Source organism: Brachyistius frenatus, unplaced genomic scaffold (genome assembly GCF_029030835.1).
Source record: "Brachyistius frenatus isolate BFR_SWC_R1_liver_20210118 unplaced genomic scaffold, ASM2903083v1 Contig_8, whole genome shotgun sequence".
NCBI lineage: Eukaryota > Metazoa > Chordata > Actinopteri > Embiotocidae > Brachyistius > Brachyistius frenatus.
Window position 1 is genome coordinate 4305412 of NW_027210607.1, and position 21713 is coordinate 4327124.

General features: G+C 42.1%; 3 protein-coding genes across 9 annotated transcripts; 1 reads left to right on the forward strand and 2 right to left on the reverse strand.

Annotated features, from left to right (window-relative positions):
* The first annotated feature begins 373 nt into the window (after nucleotides 1-373).
* cox5b2 (cytochrome c oxidase subunit 5B2) lies at nucleotides 374-2481 on the forward strand. The gene is made up of 5 exons (XM_069689997.1): nucleotides 374-458; nucleotides 1128-1355; nucleotides 1933-2003; nucleotides 2069-2168; nucleotides 2254-2481. The coding sequence occupies exons 1-5, from the start codon at nucleotides 374-376 to the stop codon at nucleotides 2364-2366; spliced, it is 597 nt and encodes a 198-aa protein (XP_069546098.1). The 3' UTR covers nucleotides 2367-2481.
* A 921-nt stretch (nucleotides 2482-3402) lies between these two features.
* herc4 (HECT and RLD domain containing E3 ubiquitin protein ligase 4) lies at nucleotides 3403-14922 on the reverse strand. Of its 7 annotated transcripts, none has more exons than XM_069689991.1 (23): nucleotides 14856-14922; nucleotides 13755-14035; nucleotides 13456-13615; nucleotides 13197-13273; nucleotides 12875-13096; nucleotides 12707-12802; nucleotides 11631-11757; nucleotides 11347-11501; nucleotides 11035-11111; nucleotides 10447-10571; nucleotides 10216-10275; nucleotides 9625-9736; nucleotides 8781-8970; nucleotides 8518-8690; nucleotides 8116-8415; nucleotides 7228-7395; nucleotides 6909-7052; nucleotides 6570-6736; nucleotides 6337-6403; nucleotides 6171-6253; nucleotides 5578-5761; nucleotides 5377-5479; nucleotides 3403-4416 (listed from the first exon to the last, which is right to left on the reverse strand). In XM_069689991.1, the coding sequence occupies exons 2-23, from the start codon at nucleotides 13978-13980 to the stop codon at nucleotides 4208-4210; spliced, it is 3225 nt and encodes a 1074-aa protein (XP_069546092.1). In that variant the 5' UTR covers nucleotides 13981-14035; nucleotides 14856-14922; the 3' UTR covers nucleotides 3403-4207. The 7 variants fall into 7 exon arrangements, with proteins under 7 accessions (XP_069546092.1, XP_069546093.1, XP_069546094.1 ...); XM_069689992.1 differs by having other exon boundaries at nucleotides 13456-13610; nucleotides 14856-14917; XM_069689993.1 differs by lacking the exon at nucleotides 14856-14922 and having other exon boundaries at nucleotides 8116-8214; nucleotides 8296-8415; nucleotides 13755-14804.
* Nucleotides 14923-19774: 4852 nt separating this feature from the next.
* LOC138615922 (androgen-dependent TFPI-regulating protein) lies at nucleotides 19775-21335 on the reverse strand. Its single transcript, XM_069689803.1, has 6 exons — nucleotides 21183-21335; nucleotides 20982-21107; nucleotides 20788-20889; nucleotides 20556-20671; nucleotides 19897-20048; nucleotides 19775-19806 (listed from the first exon to the last, which is right to left on the reverse strand). Exons 1-6 carry the CDS (start codon nucleotides 21333-21335, stop codon nucleotides 19775-19777), a joined length of 681 nt encoding a protein of 226 aa, XP_069545904.1.
* Nucleotides 21336-21713: the final 378 nt, after the last annotated feature.

The window sequence follows — 21713 nt, forward strand, 5'->3', positions numbered from 1 at the left end:
GGCTGAGGCTGGAGGATCGTTGGAGCTCAGGAGCTCTGCGCTGCAGCGGACTGTGCCGATCGGGTGTCCGCGCTAAGCTCGGTATCGATATGGTTCTCCTGGGGGAGCCCGGGACCACCAGGTCGTCTAAGGAGGGGTGCACCGGTCCAGGTCGGAAACGGAGCAGGTCAAAGCCCCCGTGCCGCTCAGTAGTGGGATCGCGCCTGTGAATAGACGCCGTAGTGCAGCCTGAGGAATACAGCGGGACCCAGTCTTTTATACTCTTCTACAAACTACTGGGACAACACACACCATCAAACACCAACACTTTACATCTTCCAGCACCTTCAACACTCATTATCGAGCTTCTCTTTTCCATTAAAACCGCTGCAGTATGTTGGTCCAACAGCGCCTCCACCTGGAGGACAGGAGCAACGACACCAGTCACACCATCACTGCTGCTTCACTCATGTCGGCCTGTATTATACATTATCACTGATCTGTAATGAAGCCATTAGTCAACACTTTAAAACTAAGACAGCACTGGGATTGTTTATTCCTCAGGATGCGTGTGAAGGTTTTTCTGAAGAAGTTTGTAAAGTTTTAAAGACTCATTCAAATATTATGTCAGGCCATTTAATTTGGTTGCTATAGTTACATATCAGACAGTTTGTGTAATCACCTTAATTATCTCATTATCAGGTAAAAAAACAAAACAAAGATGGAATCACGTGCTTTGGCCTTTACAGTCTCTAGATCTCAAGCAGATATTTGAGTCTGAAAGTTTATCATTTAATCAGTTGATTTTATTCATGATTATTTGACTGTATATTTATGCATTTATATTAAATGTTCACAAATATTTGTCTGTGAAAGGACATTTAACCAAGTCCTTCAGTGCAGTTTTATTGTAACCTACTAACAATACACCTCATTAATTGTTAGAAATTGTACGAGGGAACAGTATATAGAAAGTACGAAAATGTATCCTTCCTTTATCATCTTTAACATGCGATGTCTATGTAGGACACCATAAAAACATCATGAAGTATGAGAGGCACGTCGTCAGTGATCATCCTGAATTGGATATTTACCACCATCTCCCACCTGTTTACTAGTTCCGCCCTCTCTTCACTCTCATTGGTCAGCGCAGCCCTTACGTCAGCTCTCATTGGTCCCGACCACCTGTCACTCAGACGCTCGTCTCGGGGTCATTTCAGTCCCGTTGACGAGTCGCGGCAGGTCACTCTCGGTACCCAAAAGAGACTCCAGCATGGCGGGTCGCCTTCTTCTCCGAGCTTGTGCGACAACAACGCGGCACCTGAGGAGCAATGCGGAGGCTCGGCCGCTGCAGCGTGCCATGGCGACCATGAGGGGTAAGAGTCAGTATTTATGACCGAGGAAGTGAGGACTTCAGACCGTTAAGAGAGGCGCACCAGGCGTGGGTCATTCTGTAGCACCACAGCGGTGTTTTTAGGATATGGCGCAGTTTGGTCGCAAAAACAAATGCTCTGTCATTACACACACACGTTTTGTGCAACGTCTTCTAGCTACCACTGGTGTTTTGTTTACAGGTGACAGAAACACTTTATACTTATTTGTACTAATAAAATGTCTTCGTGGTCACTTTGTATGCTTTGAGATGAACCGTGTCCCACTTAAATGGGACTAAAATGTGTGATTTAAGAAATGAAGGTCATTTGGACTTTAACTGGTGGAAAGGCCTCCGACAGACCCACCCCCTCTGGCAGGCTCTGTTGGGTTGATGCCAGCGTCCTGATGGGGGACAAAAATATGTTCTTGTAGGAGTGCCAGTGCATTTTTACTGGCACTGACAGTCCCACTGTAATGTGCACAGCGTTAGTCAAGACAGACTAACTGAATGTGATTTCCAATTTATCTTTTATCTTTAATCTTTGTTTAAAAAAAAAAAAAAAAAAAAAACTCTTTCAGGAATCCCAACAGATGAGGAACAGGCCACTGGACTGGAGCGACGTGCCCTGCAGGCCTTCAAACAGGGGAAGGTAGGCCACGGTGCACACGAGTATACTGTACAAGCTGCACATGTACTGACTCTTTCACATGACAGGATCCCTACAGTATCCTGAAGCCCAAATCGTACGCTGGCACCAAGGAAGACCCTCACATTGTGCCGTGCATTGGATCCAAGAGGCTGGTGGGCTGCATTTGTAAGTGACGTTTGTTCAAAACTAAGATCTGTATGATCGTGTAGGTGTCAAACCAGGTCGCCCATAGAGTTTTAACTCTCTGCAGGTGAGGAAGACAACACTGCTATCGTCTGGTTCTGGCTTCACGAGGGCGACGCCCAGCGCTGCCCGTCCTGCGGTTCCCACTACAAGCTGATCCACCACGAGCTACCCCACTGAAACCAAGACACTGAAAGCTCTGTACAGACCGGCCCACGACAGACGTGTGTTCGCCTCCTCCGTGGCCACGTAATTCATTTAACATGTACAGTTTATCATTAAAATGTAAACCCCAGTTGTGTTTATTGAAATTTGTTGGGTTTTTAACGAGTGTACAGATCAACATCCGGCTTCAGAGATGATGGCTTTGTCTCAAATTGCGTACTTGCACTTTTTGGGTGCATAAATATGTTCATACTGTCCAGTATATGGAAAACGTGTGGTGCACAAGAAGTACCCAGATGGGTCATGGCCAGTCGTCGTCATGGTAATGTAGCATAAAGGGAGGGACCACCAATCTAGTTTTAACCTACAGCGTCACCACTGCTCTTCCAATAATGTACGTGTTTTTACTAAGTACCATTTTACTGTTGTTGGACAGAAGCCATCAGTAAGTTTATTGTGTGTGTTAAACAGAGGACAAGAAAACACGTTCATTATAAGTTAAAATAACAGAAAGCCGGCAGATATGTCGACGGGTGATGTTATGGTCATTTCTGGTGAGTGCAGAACAGCAGTGTGCGAGTTGAGATGACATTACAGCGTTGAAATTCAAGAACTGCACAATTAAGGTACACGTATGGAAGTATGTGATTTGAGACACAGTATATCTGTATTTCACAGAATACAAAGTTTTTACATCTCTTGTCTTGTGAGATATTTCCGCACTGCATACTGGGTATGCTCTGTGGGCAGACGCCTTATCGTCTCTTCTAGACTTTCCACATATTTCCATACTGATTGGATCACACTCCGTGGAGAAGATGACGTCAAAGCCTAAAACGTAAGAATGTGTCGACAGTGTTTTTGTAATTCTTCTCACTCGCAGAAGGGGAAGACAAAAGTTCTGCACTGACGCTTTAAATCATTCACGTTAAAATTACCTTTAGCCATAATTCCTGAGGGGAAAATGTCAAAACAAAAACAAATCTAATGTAACTAACGATTAAACATTCAGAAGATTGTATTTAAAAAGAGTAACACGACAGGACGGCACTTCACCCTCAAAGTAGCATTTATTTAAATGGCTGTACTTTGTTTTTAATTTGTGGATTGTTTTAAGGCATACAGCCAAGAAAATCCACTCGGCATCCAAAGCAAACGCTTCACACTGCTCTCAGTCGAAGGTCTCAACAGAAAGTCTGTCAAACGTAAAGAGAGTTGGTTTACATGGTTTAGAGTTGTACATTGAATGGCCAGAGGGTGGGACACAACATCGTTAACTCCAGTAAAATACAGCGTGACGTCGCCACGCAGAGACGACTGCCAGAGTGCAGCTTAAAATGTTGCGGTTCTGTTGAAACCCTGTCAGATTTAAATCAGTGTTGGGATTGCATCATATTTCGAGGCGTTTGATCAATTTGTCAACTAGTATAAACATAACAAACATCTCACTATTACGTTGCAGTAGATTATAAGCTTCGCAAAGGTAGTGCGTCTGCCTTTCACTGTATCTTAGAGGAGTGGTCTATGCAAGCCCCTGTACTGAATATACCAGTAGTTTGCTTCATCATACTTGTCATATCCAAACATGAATAAAAGCGTATCTACAAGAGCAATATCAAATGTGAATCGGCTTGTAATAATACTGTGACGGCAAGAAAAAAGCTGGAAAATCAACATGAACGTGGAAGTCTAGACATCCATCTCGATCTTTTCTATTGTCGTGTGGCCTCCTCTTCCCAACCAGTGTTCAGTTCTTACAGCAGAGTTCAGACTGAGAAGTCTGCAAAACAAAACATTTGGGAACGTGGCTGCCATCAACAGTCTAAACACGGAGTTCGAGGCATCTCTGAGTACGATCAGGCAAGATTAAAGCCCTGATTGTGATCTATTGCCTGTAAGAGCTTCTCACGGAGTGTTTCTCGACTGGTGTACTTGGGCAGGTCGAGCAGGTTGAAGCAGGTGTGGGCGACGGGTAAGTAATGCTCGCCGCCGCCGGTAGGCTGGATCACCAGTTTCAGGTTTTTCATGCCCAGGATGGGTATGCGGTCGCTTCCTGTGAGGAACACTGCAGGGACGAGAGATGTAGTTTCAGTCTATCAGCGCAACACAAAACATGTAAATTCATCTTCCTGAAACAACAAACCGTTCTGGTAAACTTACATACAAGGTGCGATCAAAAGGTTCCGACACTGAACCTTTAACAACCAAAGACTACCGGATTTAAATCTGGCTTAAAAGTAATCCCCATCTGCAGCAGTACACCCCTCCCAGCACGCCCGCCTTGCTTCAAACAATCCCTGGAAGTCCTGTTCTGTTGGCACGTCAGACACCATCTGACATTTGTCCTGGATTTCCTCCCACGTGTCAAAACGCCAATCTTTCATCTTAAGCTTCAAATGAGGGAAAGAAGGAAGTTGCACAGAGCCAAATCCAGCAAGGACGTGTGGTGGGAAGCGATGATGGGTTTGTTAGGGGTGAGGAAAAATACCCCCCAAAAACAGCAGGCCCGCTGTCATGTTGGACAACCCTAGTGCCATCAAGTTCAGGGCGTTTTCTCTCAGAACATCACAGCAGAACTAAATGTTGACAGTCTGACCGTCGGGGAAGAATTCACGATGCACAACCCCGTGAATGTCAAAGAAAACCCACCCGGTCGCACTCCTGACCTGACCTGGTCTTCAACAACGACGATCTGCCCCTCGTGACACATTAATGACACTCGGGACACCTAACCGGCCCACGTCTTCATTACTGTGGGCTTTCTGAAGCATTTCAAGGGTCTCTGTTGCAGATTGACACAAAGTGTGATGTGTGCTCTCTGGAAAGTGTGTATTTGTGATTTCACCACAGACCTGGAACTAGAGCAGTGATCAAAAACAGGTGCAACACAAGTGCAGATGTTTATCAAATGACAAAACTTTGAATTCATACTCACGAAAGTTATTTCTCCATTTGCGCACAACAGAAACAGTCTCAGAACGTTTTGATTGCACCTCGTACATCATGCGTGTTTGGCAGCACTTACAGAGAAACTGTTTCTTCTTCTCCAACGGGAGACTGTGGAACACGTCCCAGAAGAGCCTGATGGTGGGATGGTCCGCCCAGTAGTCCCTTTTGTATTCAGTACTCTGAGGGGTACAAACAAGAAGTTTTACATTTCATCTTACGACCTATTAGGCTGACGAGTTGGTGAGACGACTCGTTTTCATTAATCACAAAACAAGACCTTCTCCAGCTCCGTCCAGTCGTAGTTGGTGTTGCCAATGACCATCGCTTGCAGTTCGTTTGGCTGAAACAGCTCCAACACTTTTCCACCGCACACCTTGTGGAAGCCTGCATAGAAGCACTCGAACAGCGGGCCCACTGATGTGTTGAAAACGTAGTCCACGTAGGCGCTGACAAAGTCCTGCCTGGAGGGGGAAAGAAGTCATGAATATAAAAATAACATGTCAAATACATTCGAGTTAAGCGGACAATAAAGACGTTTTTCAGGATGAGTGAAAACAATTTCCACATCAAGGGTTCAGAACACTGAAACAGAGACTTTAAGGATTAGTTCAACAAGTTGTTTTCATGCTTCATCCGTTGACCAGGTGAAGCAAACCACACATCTCTTTACAAGTACAGAGCTTCAGAGATGCTGGTAGGTGAACTCTGAAAACTTTGGACAGTCAGGCTAGCCTCCCCATTTTCTCCGGTCTTTATGCTAAGCTAAGCACTTGTAGGCTAGAAAGTGGTATTCATCCTCTCGTTTCTGAAATGTCAAACTATTCCTTTAAACAACATCTGCAAATGGGAAGTTAACCGAGACCATTTTACCTGTTTGATTTGTTGACATTGATGTCTTCACCACAAGGTACCAGTTCTAAGACCTCTGTGGCACCATAGTTCTCCTCTGTGATCTGAAAAAACAAACATGGTTTGGATTTCGCTCAGATGATCGTTAGATAAAATTACAGAAATTGTTGATTGACAATCATCTCACTGTGAAATTCAAGCAGAAGATTTCCTCCAGGTCATCCTCTGTGTAGTCTAATAACTGCTGCAGACTCCTGATATAAGAGGACAGATTGTTTTGTATTATCTTTAGACATTTGTTGAGCCTCAACCTCTCAAAGAACCCTCCGCAGCATTAAGCTGTAGTTCAGACAACGCTGAGGGAAACGACCATTCTTAAACATGTTAAACGAAAACCTCGGGACTGTTCCTTGATCTGACCTTCCTACATCTGGCATCAGCTCTTTCAGGTCATCGAGTGTCGGCTTCCTCTTCAGAAGCTTCTTGTAGAGGGCCACGGGAAAGTTGAGCTCCACTATCGTGAGATTGTAGATAGCCAGACCACAGATGACCCCGATGAGGTTGAACAAGTCGATGTCCTCGAAGGTCTGCAACGGACAGTCGGTGGTTGTCAAAGCGTTTATGAAGGGCGGGTTCTCATGGGTCACATTCAGACCTGATTTAACGTGAACAGTTAATTTTACAACCACTTCATTGTCCTCATTGTTGTGGCTGGTTTCAATAGCACGAGTCTACGAAGGCGGATTGAGAAGGAAGTACCTTGTTTGAAAACCAGATGAGCCTCGACTCCTCGTGGTATCGAAACATCCCGTATTTGGGGTCCAGCAGCTCTTTCATGATCAGGAGGAAGAACTCCTTTCTCACGCCTCCTGCATCGACGGCCTCTTCTCCCACAAAGATCACCTTCCATGAACGTCACATGACAGTCAGGTTTGGGGTTGTAACACAAAGGCACTAAAACACTTGAGAGCTGCACACGATCACGTCCTGCGGGTTCGTCACTGTTAGCGACTTCTTTCACGTACACGTCAGAGGTTTGACTCTTTCATGTTTAACTATTGATTTTAACCGTGTATACCTTCAGTGGTTTCTTGTAGTCAACGTTCTTGGACTTCCTGAGGACTTCCACGGTGTCTCCAACAATATTTTCCCTCCGAACGATGAGGATGAGGCACGGGTTGACAGACTCCACGGCTGGCAGGAACATGGAGCTGAAGTTTTGCATCTGCGCCTGATCCACTGCCATCTATTGATATAACAGGAGTCCAGTTAATGGTGGAATACTTCAGAGGGAAAAAATAATGCAGTTACCATGGTCCCTAATCACTTGACTACACTTCTGTAGATGAAACTCCTTTAAGGCTTTGGTTTCTGCGTTCGCTGACTGATACAGACTTTGACATTACACAGTGTTTGACGCCTACCCGTCCCGAGCACGGCGGGTGGACGTAATGCAAGATTCCTGGAGAATTTGGAACTTTCCACTGCATTTAGGCGCCATCAATCAAAGCACCTCCAAAGTGCAGCAGCGACTCCATTGTTTCCGGGCCGTATGTGATGCACATTCTCCCCTCATCGTGGTGGATGTGGAGGCCTACGGTCACGAGAGTGATGGTGCTCATGGAGAGTGCTTTCGCCAGAAGTTTAACACCATCTGTGTGTCATTGTACTCTTTAAATGACGAAATAAAATCAAGCCTCTCCTCAAAACTCCTGAGAAAATAAACATCCATTTTGTTTTCCTAGTGCATGTGCACACTCTGTGGCCTCACACACGTTACGCTGGGCACAGAAATCTACATCTTGCGGACTCTCGAAAACTTGAGAGATGACGAAAATGTATGTCACACGGACCTGGAAAGCAAGAATGAGCCTTTACACTGTGACACCGGTTGATTGGTGGAAAAAGCAATAAATAGGAAAAGAAACCTTCATGAATTGATTAACTTTATTTATATATATATTACCTGCATTTGTATGACGGCATCAGTTTGAAGCAGTGTGGTCTTTGCTTGGGCATCAAATACAAACGGATACCTGCACAGAGTCACCACACCGTCGGGACCCTGAGGGTAAAGAGGCAGAAACAAATGGTTCATATCGGAGCCTAAACACAGACAGTGAAGTGAATCCCACAGCAGACTCACCAATGGGTACATCTGCCTCTGAATCCACGTGACGTAGTCATTTCTGATGTCTATCAGGTCGTCCAACTCGTGAATGTAGAACTTATCATACTGAATGATGTGTCCTGCTCTCTCACTCACCTGCAGCGACAGAAAATGGGTTTCAACAACAATCCTTTGAGGTTATTATGTACCGTTGGAACTTGTAACACAAATCCATGGATTGTTTGTTTCATTTCTCACCGTGTGCAGGATCTCCAGGAGTCGGAGCGATGTGTCCAGGAAACAGGTGAAAATTCTCTGCTCCACTGAAGGAATGCCCACCTTGTGCATCTGAAGCAGATACACCACCACTTCCTTGTACATCTCAACCAACCGCTGGAAGACTGGGGGCTCAAACGTAGACCACCAGTTTCCTGAATACAAGACCGTAACAAAAGAGGTGATTATCAACAATCAGATAAATGAAACTGTGAGGCATAAAGCGTAGAGAAACGTCATCTTACCGAGCACCTTCAATGGAGCCTCTTTCAGGCTGAGAAGACATTTGGCAAACGGGATAGTGATGGTCACGTAGTTGTTTCGGTCAGTGAACAGAGGGCATTCTGGGAGTGTGAGGTACAGTCGCAGAGCTTCGATGTCTGGAGGAGAGCTGGTTAGCCTGGGAATCAGGTGCTTCTCCAGACTGGCAGCAATCTGAGGCAGACAGAGGGAAGCACACGGGTGTGTTATGATTAATGTAATAATCTGTAAGTGCTTCTCACCAGTAGCTTGTTTCATAAGCAGTGTGTTGGTAAGGTGTGAGGTGAAACAACATGGAGGTGGGACAAGGTGCTAAAAATGGCAGAGGCTGGAACAGTCGTAATCTATCACTGAAGACAATCACACGACATCCAAATTTAAATTAAATCCCACTGCGCAGCCAATCACAATTATATGAAAGCCAAAGGACAGCAGTGGAGATCAGGTGAGCCCAGTTCAGAAAGACGATGAAGATTAGTAAAACCGGATTTTTTTTTTTGGATTAAAATTTTATGGAATTTATCAAAGCCAATAAGACATTAAGGAAAAAAAAAATCAAGTTCCCTAAAACAAGTGGCATGAAGATGAATGTGGCTTGGAGTATTAATTGAGAATTTATGTCAGAGTAGGCACTAATCAACACAATGCTACTTTTTCACCTAGAAATAATACGCGCTCCCACAGCAAGAGGAACATGTGCAGACTTCTGTTATGTATGTTTACAGCAAACAATAAATCACATTAGTAAACCTCTGTATAATTGTTGCAGTAAACTAGTGAGAAAGCAGCAACATAATACATGTAAATGTCATTTTTGTGGCCACTGACCTGCTGAGCGATCTCGGGGTGATCTTGTTGGATTATTCTGTGGAACAGTAGGCGAGCCATGTTCATGTCCACCCCTGAACATTTGCTGCTGGTACTGTAGTGGCCTGGATGACTGCGTAAAAGAAACAAGACACTTAATGTGAGATCACCCAGGGAGCAGAAAGTCATAAAAACACCACCGCTGATAACATCTCCGAACCAGAGTTGAATCAACATCTCTCCAACAGCGTCAACAAAGGCTAAACTTCATAAAGTCCCCAGAGGTTTGGTGTAATGCACAGCTGTTATAAAAAAAAATTACACGGATTTCAAAATCGTAGAAAAAGGTAATTACAAAGAATGTAAAAAAAGAAACCAAACAAGCTAAACCCGACCCGAGTGTACATCTCATACTCCGACGTTACTAGCAAATGGTAAGACTTTCTCTGTTTAGACATGTATCAGTTAAGGGCTGAATAGTGAGTGAATAAAACATTTAAATACAGGGAAGAAAACCTTGACATTAACAAAAAGAAATAGTCAAAAGCAATAAAAATAAGACTTTTGGATCAGACTATAGGTGAAAATAGATTTGATCTAACATGCGATTACCTCGTTGACAGGAAAGATCCATTGAGGCAGCTTGCTGAGGAGAACACGAGGTCAATCTCACTAAAGGAACCATGAAAGGAAAGTTATAGGGAGACTACTTTTCACAACCACACATCCATAAAAGAACTTCTAGAATCAGGGCAACTTGTTCAATTGTAAAAATAAATGTCTGAAGTGGAATAAAACCAGTAGTAACACCAATATGTGAAAGTTCTTCTGAGGAGACTTTACTTGGAGATTTCTAGCGGTAATCTTCCTGGTGCGTGGTTCAACCATCTTTGTATGATGTCCCCTTTCAAGGAGCAAATCCTTCTCTGAGGATCATGTATGCTCACGTCCTCTAGGTCCTGGAGGTTCTACAACCACGAGAAAAATGTCAAGGTTAAATAAAGAAAAGTATGTAAAAGTTAAGAGGAAGACAAAGTCCGGTCCACTTTGTTGCATCCTTCAGCTGGTACTTACTGTAAATCCAACCAAATTGAATCACAAAGAAAAAGTTGCTTCTAAAAACAAAATGATCAGTACCACTGTGAGAAAGGACATCTTCAGGCAACAAAACATACTGATCCAGCGCAGTACAACAAATATTTAAAGTCTTTATACATACGGCAACATGATTATAAACAACCCCAACGTGCATCTACCATTCAGATCGGGAAAACGCAGTCTGCTTTAATTTGTTTGGGAAATAAATGATGCTAATTTGAAAATGTCTTTGTATGGCGCTTAAAAAAAAATGTGACATGCACAGAGATACAATTCCTACGACTCAACCTGACCGAGCACTCAACATGCAAGAAGCTCTTCATTAAAACTTACATTGGCAGTACAATAGTGGGCGAAGCTCTGATCTCCTCCGGCATAAATCCTCTTGACAAAACAGCTCTGCACTGGGTCTGCAATGTAATGTCATAAAGGCAGGAAAACATACATTTGTGATGTAATTAAATGGCATACACAAACTAAAGTATAACAGCAAAAGCTCCATCAAGTATTATGTTGGAAATTATATGATATCCAATGACCCGTTGTAATTTAACTATTGCTCCTACTTATGGTCCCAAAACTGATATAATAGCGTTGTTTCCACCTCAGAAAGCGCTTACTGCAGCTTTATTTCTTGTGCCTCACCTGTGTCTGTTGGGGCGTTGGAGGCTACCCAGGGGCCTTTGACAGGCGCAGGGCTTTTTCTGTTGCAAGTGAAGCGCGTACCAAGCTGCCCATTACCTCCGAGCCCAAATGAATCCATCTTTCCAGAGGCGGGTGTGAAAGCCAGCGTGTGCTGCCTTTTAATAGCACAGCCATTTGAAAAATGTTTAGTTGTTTTGTGAAATCCATTTATACCGATTATTAAATATTACACGGGGGTAAAAAAAAAAATGCATGCATGTGTAAAAAATAACAGTAAATTTGACCTTCCACATGCAATCTGCGTGACTACATTTCCCATGAGCTCGAACACTTTCCTTGGGTTGATTTCATGGTTTGTAGAGTTATGCCCAAGTTGTCCGTATCCTCCTGCTCCGAATGTAAACACGCCTCCTTCCTGTAAAATCAGCAGCAGCGGTTATTCTGACCTTCAAAAGCATTTGGAGAGCGTAAAGCCAAAACATTAGCAAACGCCACTGAACACATGGTGAACACAAACATTGAGATTTGCTGTTTACGTTAGTGTTTTCAATCCAGGTTTTACCGATAGGAAATCCTACATGCCGTCTGGAATACGTTTAAAGCTGAATGTCTGAGGGCTACTTAAAACAATATTATTAACCAGTTTAATTACGGAGTTATAGAATAATTTGCAAGAGAGGATTAAAAGCGATGTCGAGATGAATAGCGACTGTAAATGTGACGCAGAACATTAAACCTTCCAGTAGAGCGAAGTTTGAAGGGCTGCCTCGTAGTCTGATCTTCTGCATTTAGACCAGTTACCATGAAAGCTGATTAGACATTCACCTTCATTTGTTTGTTCACTTTAATCTTTATTTCCAAAATAGTGCTCTGGACATCTTAATACAACTGTAACCGTTTAAATCCTGGTTGAATTTCCAAAGCTTTATAGTCTATTGTAGAGTTGTAGTTTGAAGTTTACTCATGTACACGAATGTCATGACAATATTGAGCTTTCAGTGATTTCTTTCTCTAGAGCAGAATGATTGTTTAATATAAATCTTTAATCGAAAAAAACAAGAATTTGGGACGCAAGTTATTTTCTATTTTGGATTTTCTGATACGGCCATTGTGGTTACGTACATGATTGGTTTATGTAAACTTCTGACCACAACTGCATCAGTGTTAAGACGAGTCCTAATGCCCCCATGTCAATGATAAAGCTAGCCAATCAATAAAAAGGATTTCAAAAGTGCAAAAATAAGACCCAGGCTGTAAATATAATAATCCACCATCAGTAATCACAAACCACAACGCCGCAGACATCAACATCAACATCTTTCACACACAACTCTGCAAATTCAAGCAGAAAGTATATAACTTAACTTAGTCAGTGCTGCAGTGTGATCTTCTCCACAGGAGATGTAAATCACTCTTTGCGATCTGAGGGACTTCAAGAGGGCTGGGAAACCCCGATCTACGAAAGACCTCCAGAAGGTTAATTTAGGGCTCGAATGCTCACACGTAGTTTCGTATTCCTAACACCCACCATTGCTGTCATTGAGACCTAGTTGACCGAACTTGTTGCGCCCCCAACCGAACACTGCTCCTGAGAGAGTGAGGGCAAAGCTGTGAGCACCACCTGCCGATATCTGAGCAAAAGGAATACCCTGCAGAGACTGAATGATCTGCGGCGTAGATATGCTTTGTCCGCTTTTTCCTAGCCCGAGTTGACCGTATCGATTCTGGCCCCAGGAGAAGACTTGGCCACCTACGTCAAAACACAGGAATAATATACGCAGCTTAACGTGAGGAAAACGTAATAAACCGAATCCATAAATGTGCATTATGTGGGTACAAGCCATCCTCACCTCTTGAAAGTGCATGGGAGTGCCAATAACCACAGGCTACCTGAGCGATTTGTACATCTGACAAACTCTTGATGTTTCTGGCACGTTTACAGGGAGAAAAACAGCATCAAACAAATCACATGACCTGCACAAGAATCTCATTAAGACAGTCGTAAGATGGGTTGGACGTTTTGAAATAGTGCGTTGGGGAAAACGTGCATTTTGTGTGTGTGTGTGTGTGTTAATGGGTAAATATGTAAAAATGAGTTGTTGAACTTGCCTAGGCACTCGAACACATTCCTCAAAGTTGTTTAAGCCCAGTTGTCCATCTGAACCCAGACCCCATGAGAAAACCTGCCCTTTGTCATTCAGGGCATGTGTGTGGGACTCTCCACATGACAACGCCACGATGATCTGTGCATCCAAGGCCACGACCTGTTCTGATAGACGATCACACACACACACACACACACACACACACACACACACACACACACACACACACGCACACGCGCGCACGTGTTTACATCGTGAGCGATTTTGACGTCATTACAAAACCAGAAGATAAATCCAACCAACCTGGTTTCTTCCTGGACTTCTCGTGTCCCAGCTGCCCGAGGTCGTTGCAGCCACAGGTGTACACCGTCCCGTCCTCCAGCAGGAAAGCCGTGTGTCTGCGGCCACACCCCACGTCACACACTCGCTTCCCGTGGAAGAATTCACATTTCCGCGGCTCGACCACGATCTCGTCATCGATCCCACCCAAGCCCAGCTGTCCGTAGGAAACATTTCCCCAGCACAGCATCGTCGCTCTCTCTCCCCCTTTTGGCTGAAACGCGCCAGCGGGATCCTCCACGTCTCTGTGAAAAGACACTCGGGCTAACAGCGGAGCGCGTTCACGTCCACGTCCTCCATAGTTTGAGTCGGACACTTCAGCTGGTTGTCAGCCTAGCAAGGCAGCCAAATAACGGCGTGGCTGAACGACACCGCCGAGACACAAAACAGACGCGTACGGTCGGGTGACGTCATGTCTTCAGCACGACGGTACACCGGACTCCCGCCCGACCCGGTAACGCGCCAACATATTATCCCGGTAAGCTCCGGTTAAATCTAGGTTGGGAACGGCGGTGGGTGAAATACGTTAGGTTAGCGGAAATAAACCCAACAGCACCACTTCCGGTTTGGATTTCCAAATTAAAGCGCGCGTCCTAAACCTGGTTTGAATAAAACGCGAGCTTTCAAATGAATTATCATTATCATGACGTCACGTAATAAATTGCCGCACTTGTCCTGAAATGTATTACGAATGTGTTGTAGTTATGGAAACCGGAAGTAGTGCTCTTATTCTGACAGCTGGCGAGTCTGTGCACGTCCCGTCACCGTGAAGACAACAAGACTGATGCAACTTCACCGACGACATTTACAAGTGTTTAAAACGCTCGTTATAATTATAATAACACTAGTTAGTGAAGGCGTGGTGGAGGGTGGAGTTACAGCGACATGGTGTCAACGAGCTGACGTTAATCGGCTCATCGTGCAGTTGAGAGTTTAAGTCGTTTATAGGTGACAGCAGAGTTAAATATCTCAATATCTGTCATCTCTTTCCGTTTTGATAAAGCAGTTAGTTTAACAAAGTTCAGAGAGAGACTGGTGTAAGTTGAGGCAAACGGCAACTCTTACCAAACCCGCCACATCGGACACCGTTACTTGTCTTCCGGGGTTTGTCTCGCTGGGAGGACCGACTGTTAAAAACAAACAGAACATTTTCACTTTTTTTGTTGTTTTTTTTAAGTTAAAAGACATCAGCTAGTTGTAAAACAACAACAACAACAAAACAAAAACCCCTGCTGTCCAATGCCTCCACTCTCGGACTCTGTCAACAACTTGTTTGTATATAATATATATATATATATAATGTACTGTATATATATATATATATAGACTGTGTTTCTTGGTTTGTTTGTATATAACATATATAGATATATAATGTACTGTATACACTGTGCATTTTATATTGTATATTTTTTACTGCTATTTTATTGCTTTTCTATTATTCTATTCTATTCTATTATTTATTCTATTATTTCTATTATTATCTTATTGCTTCTGTATGCTGCTGTAGCGGAAAAAAAAAGTCCCCTCGGGGATTAATAAAGTAAATACCTACCTACCGACCAACTCCTGTCCGGTCTGCTTCAGAAACACCTCCAGTCAGCTGGACTGAACATCCTCCAGTGATTTTAGAAATAAAAGCTGTTTTCTAGTAGCGGAGCGACAAAAAGCGCGCAAGATATGAAATCCGGTTTGTTTAAACACGGTGTGATCTCACAAACCTTATTTAAAGAAGAACACCGTGGATGTTAAGTGCAGCAGCGTGTACGCGAAACCGCGCTGAACTTTACTTTGAAAGGCCTTAACCGGAAGTTTTGCGATGTTTGTTGACGCTTTTCTTCCCGGAGATGAAGAAATGTCGCGAAGCATCTGTAACGTCCTGGATGGGGCGCACGCGCGCGCATGCGTGTCCCATCAGCAATGCACGTGCACGGTGCGTGTTCTTGAAAGTGAAAGTGCGAGAGTGGCCTATAACCTCAACCACTTTACTAAAACACATAAAGTGAATGTCTACTAAATAAACAAGAAAAACTGTTACGGATGTAAAAACATGTAATATATACAGCCACATGTGAGTATATATAGATAGAGTTAGATATGAGGTACTATAATACAAAATAATAAAAAAATTGCGAATATTTTTATATATCCATTAAAATACCAAATCATGTATCTAATTCAATTTGTTCATCGTATGCAATAATGAGTCTAGAGGGAACTAGAACTCATCGGTTGGAATCTATTATTATCTTTGTTGTTGTTCTGAATTTGTACCCTCATGGTTGAAATGCACTTATTGTAAGTCGCTTTGGATAAAAGCGTCAGCTAAATGAAATGTAATGTAATGTTTTATATACAATTTATAGTCAAAAATAAATACTGGTGTTGGTGAGAGACGTAAACTAATAATGTAACATTATCATGTACAAAAGGTGCTTTGTTGTCATTTAACTCGAGGAAAAAAGCAATACAACAGTAAAACAAAACCAAACAAACAAACTCCATCACAGGAAAGTGTACAGAAGTGCTTTTAGAAAATTAAAGTAATTGTTATGCTGAAAATATGGCCTAGGTGAGTCTTACATAATCTTAAAATGTATAATTACATTGTTTATACCAATGCCTTAATATTCAAGAAGCAAGGTGATATTTAAACAGGTCATGGTCAATCAGTCAGTCAGATACTTTAGTGGTTCCCAATTGGTTTTGCAGCAGTGTAACACAAAATAAAAACACAAAAGCATAAACACTGGCAATATAAACTGTATTATTTATTTTACTTTTTCCCCCTCTTCCTTGTCTTTGTTTGCCGTATTGTACTAAAAAGTTTGAGGAATGATAAAACAATGAAACCACAAATACCACATATAAGTTGTAAGCTTCAGAGAAACATCAGTCAAGTAAAGAGATGGTGGAGGCGAAGGGAAAGACTTTGTATTTCTTAGTGTCGAACGTGAAGGTAAAACCTGAAACTCTGAATGGGGACATTAGGAGAAGAACTCCAACAGGTAACAGACATGTTGGGACCGATTCAATAAAAGATCCATAAAACTATGAGATCAGCGTCCTGTCAACATCAAACTTCATCAAACACAAACTACACTTCGGAGATTTCTGGTGTAATATGTCGATGTTACTGTCAAAGATTAGTTTATTGATTTGTACCTTATTTCACCACCTGGCCATTTATCACATTTTGTCAGAGGTGGGATGGTGATAACAAAATCAATAAAAAAATGTCTTCGGTTTTTGTCACTAAAAAGGCTTCCTGACTCCAGTCTGGAAATATTGGACATTTCATCCCTGTGCATTGTGTCACAGTGAGAAATTCAACATGCAACCAATAAAACTGGATATAAAACTGGATGTCAAACCGGGTGAGTGAAGCTCTAGGATGTTAAAAGCAGATAAGAAAAGCTCACAAAGAACCAGTATCTCCCTTTTGATCACATTTGAAAGGATTTCATAACGAAAGCGGTCAGGACTGCGGGCATGTAATCAGTCATTGTAGATTATTTTCATGAAATGGAGCAAAGTTGTTCAGCGCATATCAACAAACAATCAATTGTATGTGGAGCTACATTGACATAGTTTTTATACAGTTTGGTAGACAATGACAACAGGTTAAATCATACATTTATTCTATTTTATAATCTTATTTTCACTTTTTTTTTAAAGTTATTGCAGGTGTCAGGTAAATGCAGCAGAATGGAAGTACAAAGTGACAGAAAATAAAAGTTTAAAATACTAAAAGAGCTTTACGCAAGTAATTTAGGAGTGAATTTATGTACTTAACGTTCAGCCAATTGTGCATCATAAAATCTGCTCACATTTGAAAAGCACACACACACACACACACTTGATTTTTGTCCCCAGAAAGGAGGTGAGTCCTCATAATGTGAGTTAGTAGAGACAGAATTATGTCCCCCACATGAGTAACACAAGTTGATACTGTCTTAGTGATACTGTAAACAGTCCTTTGTAATCCAACATGAATCATTCTAACCGTAACACATTATTTCTAAGTGCTCAGATTCTTGCCAACTTCATGAACACACTTTAAAAATCCATCAGGTGTAAATGGTGGCTTATTAATTTGACTTTTTCCAAGTATTTCTCAATGCAAAGCCACACATCACAGGCCCGTCGTCACTCTTTGTCTTCTCTTATTGTTTGCAGGTGACGGTGCAGCAGAATAATTCTGATGAGCAAACTGCGTCTGAAAAGCAGTGATGACCCTCTTTGAGCAACAACTCAGACATTGACGTAGCAGCACATTTGTCTCGTGATCAACTTCTGTCAGGTGCAACACTCGTTGCTCCTTGAAAATGCTGTGCGTCCTGTCGTGCTGGTTCTGCCTGGGTGTTTCACATCATGACTTACGCACTGTGGTGTGATGTCTCAGAGCAGGAGGGACATATTTAGTCCACATTAGGTTACAAATCAAAGCACAAGCAGGGCAGAACCAAGAGAAGCACACATGTTGGACTTGCTGGGAGTAAGTAAAGAACTTTTTTTTAATGCTATTTTGTATTTCTTTTATCTGTGAGAAAGCACCAATATCAGTTTTTAATCCATTAAGGACTTTGATTTATGGTGGGGTTTTTTTTCTCTACGCTTTCAGGTCGTTGTTGGCATCCTCTTCATCATAATGTGCTTTTCAAAAGGACTCAAAGAGGTGAGTAAACAATTTATGGTGTTCCTTTTTAAGAGACGGAAAGGCTGCAGGTGTTGGAGGTAGTGGCCAGTGAGAGGAACAAGAAAACAAAGTGTGACTCTGAAATGATCTTTATCACTAACAGGGAAATAAACCTTCAAAGTTCCAGCTTCCTGATTCCTCAGCAAACAAGAAGGTGAGCAGCTAGCACTGTGATTATTAGTAATAATTTTGATTAATCAATTTATTAAATTGACGCACATCTCTTCCACAGAAGGATCTGACTGAAGAAGATGTGGATTTACTGGCAAAGATCCTCTCAGCTGGATTGGTGGACGCAGATCCGAACTACCTCCAACATCTTAAAGGCTACAGAGACCTGCAAGGTAGTTGATCTCTTTTGGAAAAGAAAACCCAAAACAGCTCATCTAAAGTGACTAATAGACACAAACACAGCTGCACATGGAGGTCTCCGAGGATGTGTGATGGCATCAAATCAAGGCTGTTCAGCATCGTGTTTTGGATTACAAGTTGTTTTTTCAACATCTCAAGATGTTCCATGATCAGACGGAAAATATAGGAATAACTCAGCAGTGTCAAAGATGAATGTAATAATGTTACACCTGGACTGATTTAATGTTGCTTGTGCAATTCATGACCGTGCTGTTTATTGTAAGTATTTGAAATCAGTTAGTTTGTGGATACAAAAAGTCTGTGATATATTCAACATCCACATCTTAAATAAAAAAATAATCCAGAAAGTATTTAATCTAATGATGCTGTTGTGAACAGAACTAACTTTATTATGCTTGCATTGATGTTTCACACATACTTGTGTTTTGCAATATTAAATACCCCTTTAAACCATAGCATATATATATAGTATATATATGATATATCTTGAAGAAAATTGTACTTTCTTAATTGTTGTTGTTCTGAATTTGTACCCTCATGGTTGAAATGCAAGTCGCTTTGGATAAAAGCGTCAGCTAAATGAAATGTATTGTAATATATATATATATCAGAGTTATACTGTAAGTGTTGACTGTAGAAGGCAGTTTTTGTACAGGAAATTGTTGACCCTTGTAACTTTTGTTGAACAGCAGCTACTCTGGATACAATTGTAAGTAAATAAATAATGCAACTGTTTAGCATTTAGCTGAAATGCGAATCTAATGTAACAGTAGCACAAGTGGAGAAGAATATAGTCCCAGTCATAATCCAGTGATTATGAGGAAAAGAGTGCGTTTTACCACTTAAACTAGTTTTCTGTAGAGGGAAGACTGCGTTGATTCTTTGAAAAGAGTCTCATTTTAAAAAATGACCGTTGCTACTTTGCTTTCATTTTGTTCTTGTTCTTACCTGGAGAGAGGAGACAAAAAAAAGAGACAGATAATAGAAAAATGTGTCATGAGATCCTGTGTGTTCTGCAGTGGTTAAACTTGAACTTACTCCAGACGTGGCTGTTGAGCTTATCCCCTAGCAGGAAGAGCAAGGTCACCACAGACATGTTAAAGAAGAAGAAGCCCGTCAGACCAGCAGTCGTGAAACGCCCAAGAAGGGGATACACCCAAATCCCAACTGACAAGTACACCCATACAATCCTGCAGAAACACATTTAGAGGAGAAAAAAAAACAACTGTTTTCAGGATCATTAGTATGCATCTGATCCACTTGCTCTGTCTTGTCTCAAACATATGAAATGCAAACATTTACTGGCACACTTTCTACTTATTACCACTGATGACGCTGTTTGTAACAGTAAAACAGCAGCATAATAAAAGATCTTTGTACACAACATACAGTATGTTTATGGTTTGTACTCTCAAACACATGAGCAGCTGCGGCATTACAGTATTTCAGAGCTATTAATGGTTCAAAAGAAGCTTTGAGTCCAAAGCTGTTTGCGTCGTGGACTGGAGCACACTGCTGCTCTAGACTTGTCAAGACAGGTTAAATAAGCAACGTGGACCCATTTAGACTCGGCTTTGCTTCAGATTCATTCAGCTTCAAATCATGGCTATCAAATCAAGAGGGATTTAAAATGCTTTGATTTTACTATAAGCCGTATTAAAGATTTGTCAAGAATCTGCTGCTGACTCAGCACTTACCAAGCTAAATAAGACAAGCCCACAACTCCCAACGCTGCCAGCGCATGTTTGGTCTGTGGGTAGGTGTGAGGTTGCACCAGCACTTCTCCAAGACAAACAGGAAGGACTAACGTGTGCTGAGAACAAAAGTGAAGCAGGCAATACGAGTATTGCTCTATTATAGGAGAATCAGGATGATTAAGTTTGCCAAAACACAAATAATGCAAAATAATAAGTGAATAAATTGACCCACCATGGCGTGGTTTATCCAGGGAGGGAAGAAGGTGTCAATGGAAGCTGGGTAGACCAATTCTCTGTCATAGGCAAAGATCGTCCAGAAAAGCAGGACAACAAACTAAACAAAAAGCGGAGAACAGAGAGTTAAGGCAAAACACAGCAAATTATTTTGGGATAACAGTGTAATATTTTCCAACATGGGGTTCTCACCATGCCCACAGGGAAGGCAAAGACAGAGAAGAGGAAGTCTTTACCTCTGCTCAGACTACTTTCTGCCCTTTTACCTAGTTGGAAATCATTCACTGCCGCCAGTCCAAAGAATACCATTTGTAGTAACTGAAATATTACAAGAAACATTATTTTCAATTATCCTTACATCTCCACAGATATTAATACAAGTAATGTACCCACCAAATTCAGAAACGTGAGGTACTTCCAAGGTCCGCCATACACAAAGATTCCTGCTGGTAAATCCTCTCCGTCCTTCGTGATGAGGTTCATTACAATAAAAGCGTACCAGCTGAATGCTGTGATGTGGTACACTCTCTTCCAGGTAGAAGCCATTCTCACTGTGAGCTTTGACTGATCCCCAACAAACAACACAGAATAAATTAAACACCGGCAAAAAAAAACAAACCAACTGAACTTGTCTTCCCCTTCAGTACTTCAGGCAGTGAACGTTCTCTCTAGATTAACGTAATTCAGCACCAGCTTATCAAGACATTTGCAATGGAGGCAAAGCAACACCTCCAGACAAGAGGCCCACTGTTTCTTATGAAGCGTGAGGGGACCTTCTTTCATAACGGACATGTGACTGCGTGACAAACTCATTTACGGAGTGAGTTTAATCGGTTTCATAGTGTTTTGCAAGAGAAGCCGACCGAGTTGAGTGAGTGAACCAGTTCAGATAAAGTAAATAAATCTGACTGTTGACAAAGACAC

Bases quoted from the DNA above. Each gene is read 5' to 3' on its own strand.
- cox5b2 (XM_069689997.1), top strand. From the start codon at position 374: ATGTTGGTCCAACAGCGCCTCCACCTGGAGGACAGGAGCAACGACACC. The intron at 1,356-1,932 runs GTAAGAGTCAGT...AAACTCTTTCAG, and splicing joins TGCCATGGCGACCATGAGGG to GAATCCCAACAGATGAGGAA. The intron at 2,004-2,068 runs GTAGGCCACGGT...TTCACATGACAG, and splicing joins AGGCCTTCAAACAGGGGAAG to GATCCCTACAGTATCCTGAA.
- herc4 (XM_069689991.1), bottom strand. From the start codon at position 13,980: ATGCTGTGCTGGGGAAATGTTTCCTACGGACAGCTGGGCTTGGGTGGG. The intron at 11,112-11,346 runs GTGAGGCACAAG...ATTACATTGCAG, and splicing joins CAACGCCCCAACAGACACAG to ACCCAGTGCAGAGCTGTTTT. The intron at 9,737-10,215 runs GTAATCGCATGT...TCTTTTACGCAG, and splicing joins GGATCTTTCCTGTCAACGAG to TCATCCAGGCCACTACAGTA.
- LOC138615922 (XM_069689803.1), bottom strand. From the start codon at position 21,335: ATGGCTTCTACCTGGAAGAGAGTGTACCACATCACAGCATTCAGCTGG. The intron at 21,108-21,182 runs GTGGGTACATTA...GTAATATTTCAG, and splicing joins ACCTCACGTTTCTGAATTTG to TTACTACAAATGGTATTCTT. The intron at 19,807-19,896 runs GTAAGTTCAAGT...TCCTCTCTCCAG, and splicing joins GCTCAACAGCCACGTCTGGA to GTAAGAACAAGAACAAAATG.